Source organism: Spea bombifrons, chromosome 8 (genome assembly GCF_027358695.1).
Source record: "Spea bombifrons isolate aSpeBom1 chromosome 8, aSpeBom1.2.pri, whole genome shotgun sequence".
Lineage (NCBI taxonomy): Eukaryota > Metazoa > Chordata > Amphibia > Anura > Pelobatidae > Spea > Spea bombifrons.
In genome coordinates, this window is record NC_071094.1 from 26,920,926 (window position 1) to 26,933,591 (window position 12,666).

Here is a 12,666-nt window from a genome sequence, read left to right on the forward strand (position 1 = left end):
AGTAAAGATGTTTCATTATAAGCATCAAATAAGAAACATTTCAGTGGCATCCCCACTTATCGGTTAGCAAATGGACAAAAGAAGGTACCGAAAATGAGTGGCCCCTCAAAAAAATAAAACAGCCATCTAAAAGGAACTAAGAGAGAAAATGATTTACATTATTAGTCGATCCTGTAATAGCCCAGGTGTTTCTTTAATTGGTATAATTATCTCCCCATGGTAATACGGTAACATTTCCTCAGGCATTGCACATTTAGCAGTTATTATTCCAGCTCGAATAGACCAAGACCAGAGAGGCGCCGGTTTTTGCATAAGAAAAAAACAATTTGCATTATAAAAAAAAGAAAATAAATTTAATAAAACAAATACATATTGTTTATGGTTTTACCATAACAGAAGGAAAGAATAAATATCAGAAATCACTTGATTTCTAATTAGATTCCAATTAGTAGCATGCATTTTGTGTAATACAATATATGTTATTAACGAGCAAGCAACAGCATTATGCCAAAATAGAAGGGTTACAATAAAAAAAAGGAAAGAAAATCAGGACAGCATCCCTTTAAAATTTGTACCAAAAATAGTTTAAAAAAAAATAAAATAAAGTCACTGGGAAACCACTGCACAGATAATCTGTTCGCTTTTCGCATTAAGTCGCATGTAAATAGTTAATAAATAAAGTACACAAAGAGTATTAACAGTTAAATAGAAGCGATGAGTAATAATGTGGGTACAGCACAGTTGTCTGTAAATAGAAGAAACACACATGGTTGCCTATTTGCAGACAGATCAGGTGCATGCCAGAACAAACAAGTTCAAATCGTCTTGGCACACCTTTCAACAAAGTTTCTCCGTTGCTAATCCTGACAACCAAGGGGAACGAATGAAAAAAGGCTTAGTGGTAGAGCCCTGGCTAAGTGCCCCACATGAACGCAGATAAACGTGCACACACCCTTTGCCTGCCCATGCTAACGGCAAAAACCGCCACTCGCACCTGTAGCTTCTTCCCAAGGACTGAACTGAGACCACGTGACCGTTTTATGTGAGAACATAGACCGTTAGGAAACGTATATATACAATCCTAATATTTAACCCAGTCGCGGGATGCTGGTGGGACAAAGGTGGCACAGACAAGCTGTTTGGGGGGTAAAGACGGCACTGTGGGACATGTGAAGTCTAGGATCAATAGCAATTTTGGCACCGGGGCCCTGTGGTTACACCCCTGAACCCAGTGATAATACGCTGTGTGGTCTCACATATTACCACAAACCTTAGGTATTAAATGAACTGGCATCATGTAATCACATGCACCATAGCCAATTTCCCAACCGATTGTCCAAGACCCAAACCTCACAAATATAAATAAGGCATGCCAATAGATGTGCAAGTGTATTGATTTGGCAGTAAAGCACAATGTATCGTACGGACTGACTGACTCCTAAAACGTACCTACGCCTGTCAGATGGCAGCGGCCGTTAGGTATTTCTTAATTATGCAATAACTTTCCAAACTAGCAATTCACATTGCCTGGGGTTTATTCAAGTAGTTAAATGTAAGATTCCCTGATGGAAACTCCAAATTTCATGTACTGTAGGCCCAGTCGCCACTTCCTGAACTGAACTTTAAGTAAACAGGAGCGAACAATGTGTGACAGTCGTAAAAGCAAGCATTGTCGCATGTGTATGGGCATTTCACAGAACGGGAGACAATTATTGGCAAATGGTTAACATTCAGATATGGCAGCTGGAAAAAACACACATCCGCCAACATAAACTGGATCTACATTAAGAGCCTTTAAATAACTTTCATAATCCTTTCTACGCCACATATAGATAGTAACAACGAAAAGGGAACTGTCACTGGAACTGTCAGCACAACAAATTCAGTTACAAAAACTAACCAGACTGCATGGTTTCTAAGGAATCTGAGTGTTGCAAAAAGTGGCAGAACTAGCTTTCCTGTTCCGATGTTACCCCCCCCCACACACACACACACACAAACATTATAAATTAGCTGCCACCAAAATTGAACTGAAGTTGAGAAATAAGTTGATGGGGAGCAATAACCTCCCACAACCCTGTAATGATAAAATTAAAGGCGGCTGCTCCCACTGTATTCACAAAGTAAGCTACTATCTCTATAATAAGACAGACTTGGGTAACTAAGTAATGCAGTATGTCACAGCACTGGTTCCAAATGGAAGAGCTCAGCCTATGGTGAGAGGCGGCATGTGGTGGCCGGTGGACGGACCCCGTATGCTTTACCACAGAGAAATTGAGAGGGGGGGGGGAATAAATGATCATCCTGTCCACTGTGAATTACATCCACCAGCCCCATTTATTGAACACAAAATCCATGTGAAGGTATTGATTTTCTATAATTACTTGTATAATTATCTGGAGTACAAACGCCATTTCATGCTTTTTCTCTTTTTTGCATAAGGATTACCAACGCTTGTACCCTTGTATCTACCCTTGCTAGAGCATCAGTCACGTAATTCTCTGCCCCTTTCCCCATGCGCTGTCCAGAGGAACATACAAACTACTGCATTCTCTCTCAAGGATAGACACACAAAAATGAAAAGATTGGAAAGTGAACAAGCAAAGACAAGCAACATATGCATAGTGCAATTTATATAAAAACGAGGATTCAGTTTACCAGCCAGAAGTAAACTTTACTAGTTAGGGGGATACAGCTTGACTCGGTACAATGTATTATTTATCATTAGTCTGCTAAAGGCTTATGTCCAGATCTCTATGAATATGCATTCATTCATAAAAAAAAAACAAAAAAAAAAACAGAAAAAACAGTGACGTGGATCTCCAAAAGTTTTTGCACCGTCCAACCTCTAGGCGTTACATAGTTACCAAACGCTGCCCTTTAAACAAATTCTTATCTTATCTGTTCCTATTAAGTAAACATTGTTCTATCATGTTGTGATACTATTGGTATCATATTAGTGTTTGGGTTTTTTCTTGGATCCCCATGTGAAAAAGAATGCCATTTATTACAATTTGACAAAGAACGAGAAATAGTCTTCCTGCAACGATGACAGGACTATAGTATGTAACCGTATTCTATATATTCCAAGTCAATAACAACAGGTTTTGATTCTGGAGTAAAGACACCAGATAACTTTTTTAGCGTGTGTTGATCACTAAACTTACTGATTGCATGTTGAAAGGGAACGTTTAATGTCGCTGACACCCCTACTACAGAACAATGTATATTAAAAATAAATCGCTTAACCTCACACAGATTTTGCAGCCATGAAAATCCTGATTCTTCCACCATGATCCAGCTTTTCTGAACACTCATTGGCTGCTTGAAGTGGTCAATCAACGGCCATTAAAATCAATGGGAAGACCATTTCACGAGTACTGGGCTCTAAACATACTCCTGGACGCCGTGGAGCTGACTGGAGGCGAGTACATCACTTGCAGGTAGATGGCATTTGGTCAAATTAATCTACTGCTGGCCATTTAACTAAGGGGGGCAAAACCATTCGATTCTGTAGAATCTCTCATGCATTTGTAAGACCACCCAAAAATTGAAAGGGACCATGCAGCTATCACATGTTTTAGTGCATATGATGGCTGGAGAGTCCCTTTAAAACATGTGACCAATTTTTGGGGTCACAATATATTTAAATCAACAGAGCTGCAAACCACTGGCACATGCATGCATTTAAAAGTTTAAAACCTTATATTGACACAGTCTTATATATGCTCACTAAGCTCACTAGCTTAATGACTTCGATAACTTGCTTGCCACACACATACTTTTTCTTATTGCAGCCTCTTTATTCCATGATCATATTGGGCAGCTCTATGGAGTCTTACGGAGTTCAGAGGGGAGTTGTGTCCTCTGGAGGAGTTCAGATATTGTTTTCTCAAGCTGACAGCGCAATTCCGGTCGAGTTTTTGAGAACAGAGAAATTTCTATGCTTCGTGAGGACTTTCTGAGCGTTAGCAGTTGACTTGAAGTGTAGTCATGTTGGCTGTTGAGCTCACTTGAGTGAGATGGCATAAGCAACTCAACTGTTCACAAAGCCAAGCATTCTCCCTGTATGTACTAAACCTTTAGGCATATCCACATGGCGCACCATGATATATAACTAGCACCTTGGCAAATCAATCAACCCGCCAAGCTTTATAATCTGCAAAAGATCTCAGTTCATATAAGGTGCCTCAATAAAGTCAGTAACCAGAAAGTCAATACTCCAAGTATGGACACAACTCCGAGCTTCTAAGAGCAGAGACTGAGAGGACTTGGAATAAAGAAAGATGACTTGCTTACGATTCCCCCAACTGAAATTACATTTAAGTGAGGTTTTTGTGGGCCTAAGGGTGCAAGTGAGCCACAAGATGTTGTTCCCAAAGGGTTAAAGTAGCACTTTAAATGCTACACCGCATACGATATCCTATAGACTTTATAGTGTCCTTGTTTTACATTTTATTAACCAAGATCCCCATGGAAAAAACAATATATTATAAATATACCCCAAACAAGAAACGAGACATCTCCTTTCCGGCACAATAGTAAACAGAACTGTTGTGTTTCTTATTCTTCTATTGAATTGTTTACACAATTCCCAAACACAGCGTTGCAAATTTTCTAGCACAGGTTTAGAACGTGTTAGTGAATGAGCAGTACAGCCCGTCACCTTCTATAGCTTTCACAACAGGTTGTGACAGTTATATGGCAACCATGTGGCTCGGTGTCATTTCTTCACGGAGCGCCATCAATTCCCAAAATCTAGCTTATCGTCACTTTACAGGGTTATAAAGTGCAAAAGGGCACTATGACAATACTAGTGTGAGAGAGCGAGCGTGAGTGAGTGCGAGTGAGAGAACATGAAATCCAACACACAGGCCAGCAGTATAATTATACCATAGAGAGGAACCCTGACAGTCTAGAGATGCACAAGCTGAACCTGGATCACACTGAAGGATCACTCCCAGCATCTCGTTTGCCACATCTTGCCATGAATAAAGTTTGAGTTGGTGTTAAGAAGTTGTCCGAGGACCGGGTGAATCGATGCACCCCTCTGTCAGGAGATCGGTACCGTCCTCCTGTATGAGGATGCATTGATTACTTGTTGCCATCACTAACATCGTTTAACAGTTTGTATGCCAGGCAAGTCAGCAACACATTGCCTGAGAACGTGCACGTTCTACACTATCACACCCCCCGTGACAGCTACCGATTAATGACGGGGTAAAGCTGGGGTGAGTGCATACCTGCAGCATGGTGACCACATGGCAGGGGTTCAGAAGGTAGATAACAGTCCTAGTGGCAAATTTAAATCCGACCTCGACCCCAAAGGTGAGGCAGAGGGCCACGAGGAGCAGGTTCTTGCCCACACTGTCTGGCCTGGCACTTTGTACGGCGAGCCCCCCATCTCCCTGCTTGCACCGGAGGATCTTCCGCAGGGACAACCCGATCTCCAGCAGCGACACGACCAGCATGACCGCGCTCTCCAGCAGCCTCTGATGGGCAGGCAAGAAAGAGGCGCATTCAGGACCCCCGTTTCCCTCCAGCTTGGGGTCCACGCCCCCGTACAGCCAGTCCGTGTACCGGGACATGCCGTGTTCCCTGTGCACCAGCAGCACTCCGCCACTGCCTTCCTGGCGAAACATCAAATGGACGGCCCGTGGGAAGCAGTCAGGGAGGAGAGGGGGAGGTACAGGGCGGAAAAAACATGGCGTCCGGGGGAAGGGGGTGTAGGCTACCCGGGTACTATACACCCACTTGGACTAAGAGGACCTAGAGGGCTAACGATAACCGGTCACGTGACTAATATGCACACATTTACATAGCGGTGTACTCTAGTATCATGCACAACTCTCATAATGCTCATCCAGATGATGGGAGATCATCAATGGCTGACCACAGGAGGTGACTCGGGTCTCTGGACATGCCCCGGCTCAGGCTTCAGTTAATGCCCTTATCGTGACCCTCCCCCGATGATCTGAATTCCCCTAAAGCCTGCCGGGTGTGAGCTGGCTCCGCCCCCACTCTTGAGCTGTCACGAGGACCGACTGCCGCTCATCCGTATCACCCCTCGTTGATAGGGCGCACGCCTCTGCCTATTGGGTGAGAACCGCCCTCGCGACCACGCCCACCTGTGTGAGTGACAATTTGCTTATTGGGTCTTTGTAGCCGCTGAATTACAATACCTTGTAACAGAGTAACAGACTGGGGGGTGTAGAAAGGATAAGGAGCGCCCGGGAAAATGCATTATTCATAAAAGAGGGAGTCAGAGTCATGAATGGGACATTCCATCCATCATATGCACTTTATTGCATATAATAGCCGAGAGGTCCCTTTAAATGTAGATTGTGCCCCTGCTACATATGCATTTGCTCCCCAATTATTTCCTGTGCAAGAGGTGTGTTCGGAAATCATTTCCTTTTGTCTTTGTATGAGCGCCCTGCGTATCAGTTTTTACAACCTAAACGGCATAAATGTTACAACATCCAAATCCAGGGGGTACGGAGAGATCGCAGTTACCAGGGCCCACTGAGGATGGTAAGGCGGTCCTGGCACTTTATAGCTGGCGGCCACCAAATGACATAAGTGCAGCCCTCGCTGGATATGAGAGGCTGCACATCCTGTTTTTTATGCTCGCGCAGCCGGACAGATGCCGCAGCACCTGACCTTCTGCTGAAGAAGTGGGCAGCGGCCCACCAGGCATTTGCCAGTTGTGTCAGATGGCCAGTCTGGGCTTGTTTGTCACCATATGAAGGAGTAGCTGTCCATTTCACCCTTTTACTGGTTTCTACATAGCCTCCTTAATTATGGCTGTAAGTCATTTATAATAAGTAAATGTATTGCTGTCCTGAAAGGGGACATACCAAAGCATTTTGGACAATGCTACACTTCCAACTTTGTAGGAACAGTTTGGGGAAGGCCCTTTGCTATTCCAGCATGGCTGCCGCAGCACACAAAGCAAGCTCCATCATCGGTTGGATGAGTTTGGGTGGAAGAACGTGACTGGCTGCACAGAGCCCTGACCTTAACCCCATCAAACACCTTTGAGATGAACTGGGCAGAGATTCCGAGCCAGGCCTCCTCATCAAACATCAGTCCCTGATCTCACAAATGCTCTACTGGATGAATGGGCAACCCCCCCCCCCCCCCGAAACACTCCAAAATCTCATGGAAAGTTGCCCCAGAGAAGTGGAATTGTAAATCTATATACTTAGAATGTAATGTCATCAAAGTCTATATAGTATGGATAGATAGATAGATTTTCCTGAAATCAGTCAGAAATTTGAGCCTATAAATGTATCGATACAGTCAATTCTCACTGATATAAATAGGTACGTACAGACCAATTATTGACATTGCCCTTGTTGCTATGTCAACCCATTATATCAGATAAAGAACTGAGGCTAAGGTTACTATAGCAACCATCCCTCTGCCAGACATTATGGGTGTAACCATTCCATAGGAGAGGTTTCTGCTGAATCCTGATAATGTACGGCCAAAACATATACCCCTCCCAAAATGACACTGAACCTCAATAATACATTAAAACATGTGCATTATATTTTATAAAGCTAGCTTACTCCAGAGATGCCTAATCAGGGCTGCTATCATAAATCTCGGTGTCTAGTGCAAATCTAAACCAAGGGCCCATGACAGATCAGGAAGGCCTGGTCCCTCAGCTTGCTGGGACCCCACATGTGAGTACTGGTTGTACTGGTGGTCCTACTGACTGATCAGGGTCTTTCAGTCATTAGAACAAACTATATATGTTATTTCATTTCAATTATTTTACATTCTGTGTGAAGGTGTGATTGATACAATATAACACACACTCAGCTCATCAATGGCTGTGCATTGTTCTCATGTCTTGTCTCTGTCCCTCTTATTGTTTATTATTTTTCTGTTGCATCTACTAAAATATTCTGCTGCAACAATATCTGGTGAAAGGCACAGACCAGTCATTTTAAGCGCTTTAAAGTTAACTGAGAGGCCCATTAGATTTACATGGTGCCTTCTTGCAAATGCATTGGGCCATTCTGCATCTACATCTATTATATGTGCAAGAGATGTGTTTGGGCCAAACGGGCTCGATGGGCATAGTCCAACCAGTGTCAAGAATCTTCAGTGCTTATCCTTAGCAGTTTTTAAAGGTTCATAAGAATGCATTTCATAAGAATGCATTTATTAAGCACTACCCCCCATACATTTGCAAGGAGGCACTTGGTAAATCTAAAGGGATCTCTGAGCTTCATATGATGGCTGGAGTGTCCCTTTAACCCCTTTGTGACGTAGGACTTACTTTTGCATCCTAGGAAACAAGCCATAGGTGCAGTCGTACGTCCCATGGTTTTTGCACTAGTGGGGTCGTTTCATTAGACAGCCTGGTGTCTCCCTTGCCAGCAGGCTTACTGATCCGATGTCACAACACTTTACACGGAATACCGGGGAATGCCCAAATGAAAGGTGACAGATTATACAAAAAAAACGTGTTACTAAGAACCCAAGTATAATTTGTATGGGTACACTAAAGATGGAAAAGGAGAATCATGGTTGAACAAATAAATGCTTAAAATGGCAAAAAAGCTCCAGTCACTTAGGACGGCAAACCCTTCGATCAGGCCTGTCTGATGGCTCAGGCTAGTACTACTCCTGGAATTTTAGTTTGTATTCACTGCATACTTTTTTTTTCTGCTCCAATGAATGGAAAGCGTGGCACACATTGATGGGTACTCTATAGATATAATAAATAATACACATGCATAAAAAATATGGTGGGCTTTTCCCTTTAAGGACAATAAGTACCAGACAATGGTTAAAGGTATTATGAAGATTATACATCTCCCACATAAAACAATGGGGTGGGGGGTAGACACGAATTGCTTTAAGTACACAATAATCCTAATGACAAAATATAGCAGGGCATAGTTTTATGAGCCAGGTCACTCACTCTCCTAATAGTCCAGAGAGAAGTAATACTGAGCTTTACGTGTTCGGTACAGGTGGAGTCATATTTTGGGCAGAAATAATGTTTTTTTAAATGTAACACGTGCAGACTAGATAGCTCGCATGATTCTAACTTGCATTCAAATTCTATGTTTCTCTATTTTTTGTTCGTCTTTTAGAAGATTTAGTCGACAGAACAGGAGGCACTCAAAAGATGAGTAGAATAGGTGGTGGGTTTCTATGGCTCGTGTAGTGCACCTTTACTCAAGGAGTCAAGAAAAAGATAAATTCACTCTTTGGCGTGTATAACAATAACAGCCTATTTCAAAAAAGATCCATACTAAGGAAATTGGCTAATGCTTCCTGGCCTCCATTTCCGCCCTGTCCTCATCTGATCTCCCTTATCTTGTTCTCTTCCCGCCATGCTTTGTGGTTTCATCCTTACTATTTGCTTTGTGTCTAGTTCCTTGAAGGTACTGCCTTGTCCTGATCAGTGCCATAGTTTTGTAACTTTGAACTCAGTGTATTAGTCACCTGTGGATCTTAAGAGTCTGGGCCTGGATCAGCAAACCAGAAGAAACTGATAGCATCTTGCAGGATAAAAAATAACTATCCAAAGCAATAAGTAATCAAATAACACAAGCTGAAACTTATTTCTCTTTTGTTGCCAGGGGTTAACGGTATGCTCCCTGTGGGTTTATCCACATGTCCTGATGAGACGTCCCTGTACTAGAGTGACCACATTTATTTCTGCTATTCAGGGACTATAAAGCGGATGAGATTACACACAGGTATATATATACATACACATGCACACTGATTCACATATGCACACGTCTCATATACATTAAATACATTTTATATCATTTATATGTCACGTACACACTGATTCACATATACACACTGTAATTATATTACCGTAATTTTAAGGAAGCCTTGGGAACCATGTTGATTTCAGATTTAATAATATATTTATATTATAATGTACATACAGCCATTACCAGCAGTTTCAAATGATTAACCTCTGTAATAGCAGACATTACACAAACAAACACAGTCACACACACACTCACACACATATACCTGGTGCTGGCTGCAGCTTACATTGAGCTCGGTGTGAAGGTGGGACTGAGACCAATGAGGCTCCTTCACTCAGAATCCTCATTCCGGGACAATGCATTGTCCCATTGCAGGACTGTCCCAGGCAATCCGGAACATGTGGTCACCCTACCCTGTACCCCACCTGATTTTCTTGTTTGTATCTATTTATATAAATAAGGCCAATGTACTGATATCACTGAATGTTTGTATGTATTGCTTGTTATACGAAAGAGATCAAATGTTCATAAATACGAATGAATATTATACAAAGTGTTTTGATCGTAGTCTGTTCACTAAATCCAAAGGTTATTACAGTAACTGCTGGTTTGAATATTGCAAACAACTACAATAATCAAGATGTAATTGTTAATTAAAGCAGTAATTGACTTCAACCTATTTGTTTTATTAAAAACGAATGAAGTAATATTTCAACTCATTTTATGTGAAATCCAAGGATTTACATGGTATTATTGAAATTCATTAAATATACAGTATCTAACCAAAACTATGTGGACACCTGACCATCACACCTACAGTATATAAGCTTCTTGGACATTCCATTCCAAACAATGTCCAAACAGTGTCCATTCTTCTGTGAAGGCTTTCCACAAGATTTTGGAGTGTTTCAGCACACCACAGTGTGATCGAGCAGCCTCCTGCTCCCCAAACAATCCCTGTGTATGATGTGGTTGGTTGGGGTGCAGGAGGCTGCTTACTCACATTGTATGTGCATAGGGGTGGATTGGTGAGAGAGAGGAGAAAGAAGGTAGATCATAAATAAGAGGAGAAAAAAAGAGTGATGAGAAAAACGAGAGGAGAGAAACGAAGAAAAAGAGATTTGAGTGATGTGGGCAGAAATACAAAAGAAGAAAGAGGGATGAAGGAGAAAAAATAAATCAAGATGAGAGAGCCAAATGAGGTTAGTTTATCTGCAGACCTGGAGGATGCCATAGTTGGTAGTCATGTGATATTTGGATGGCACTACCTATTCAAACATCACGCTATATGCATTGGTGCATGGGGTCCCTATATGCATTGATTAGTCAGATGTTCCCCTTAGGTGATTAATACTGTGAATCTTTTTGTTTGTTTACCAAATCAGGCTAAGATAACAAGAGACAAAAACTCATCCAACTGTCAAAAACATTGTATTGTGTGAAAGCTAAAATTATTTAAAAAAAACAAAATTATTGGAATATTTTCTGAAGTCAAAACTAGTCATCAAAATTAAAGTAGTCATTGCCTACTAAGTCTATGTATAAATGCAGAGTTCCACTGAACCATGAAGAAAATATGTTCTTTCATCTTATTTACTCTTGCATGACACAGCCATTTACCTTTAATACTGGGCACACCCTTGTGCCACCTAGAACAGCAGCTCACTAAAAAGGCATTCGGTGGCACTCCTCCAAATAATTGGGATTCTGTGTATCTTTCACATAGCAACTAGCTCAGTGTATTTGCACTTTAAAAAAAGACAATTGGTTTCTCCTGCTCCTCATTTTCTTCCTTGTGTACCTTATGCAGGCATGCAACTTTATCATGACCCCAGGGTGTGTCTGTATAGTAATACAAACTGGACAGTTAACTATGACAGGGTAACTGGGCATATGGCTGTGCTTAGGGTCTGCAGGGCCCATCAGTTCCCACCAGGGGCGTAACTAGAAGCCTCAGGTCCCCGGTGCGAGAATCTGTTAAGGGACCCCCACCCCCAACCCAATCTACCACCTTCTAACACCATCTACCCCCTTCTCACACTATCTACCCTCTCCCTACCCCCTTCTCACTATCTACCCTCTCCCCACCCCCCTTCTCACTATCTACCCTCTCCCTATCCCCCCTTCTCACTATCTACCCTCTCCCTACCCCTTCTCACTATCTACCCTCTCCCTACCCCCTTCTCACTATCTACCCTCTCCCTACCCTCCTTCTCACTATCTACCCTCTCCCTACCCCCCTTCTCACTATCTACCCTCTCCCTACCCCTTCTTACTATCTACCCTCTCCCTACCTCCCCTTCTTGCTATCTACCTTCTCCCTACCTCCCCTTTTCACTATCTACCCTCTCCCTACCCCCTTCTCACTATCTACCCTCTCCATACCCCCTTCTCACTATATATCCTCTCCCTATCCCCCTTCCTTTTCACTATCTACCCTCTCCCTACCCCTTCTTACTATCTACCCTCTCCCTACCTCCCCTTCTTGCTATCTACCTTCTCCCTACCTCCCCTTCTCACTATCTACCCTCTCCATACCCCCTTCTCACTATATATCCTCTCCCTATCCCCCTTCCTTTTCACTATCTACCCTCTCCCTACCCCTTTCTCACTATCTACCCTCTCCCTACCCCTCCTTCACACTATCTTCCCTCTCCCTACCCCTTCTCACTATCTACCCTCTCCCTATCCCCCCTTCATTTTCACTATCTACCCTCTCCCTACCCCCTTCTCACTATCTACCCTCTCCCTACCCCCTTCTCACTATCTACCCTCTCCCTACCCCCTTCTCACTATCTACCCTATCCCCCTTCCTTTTCACCATCTACCCTCTCCCTACCCCCTTCTCACGATCTACCCTCTCCCTACCCCCCCTTCTCACTATCTGCCCTCTCCCTAACCCCTCCTT

The 12,666-nt window shown here is 42.8% G+C and overlaps 1 protein-coding gene across 1 annotated transcript in view; it reads right to left on the minus strand.

The window, feature by feature from the left end:
• Positions 1-5,680, minus strand: part of TMEM164 (transmembrane protein 164) — a 16,074-nt gene extending 10,394 nt beyond the window's left edge. Inside the window, exon 1 of the mRNA XM_053472650.1 lies at positions 5,244-5,680. Within this exon, the coding sequence (XP_053328625.1) occupies positions 5,244-5,642 (399 nt within the window). The 5' untranslated portion in view covers positions 5,643-5,680. The remainder of the gene's footprint in view (positions 1-5,243) is intronic.
• Between the last annotated feature and the right edge of the window lie 6,986 nt (positions 5,681-12,666).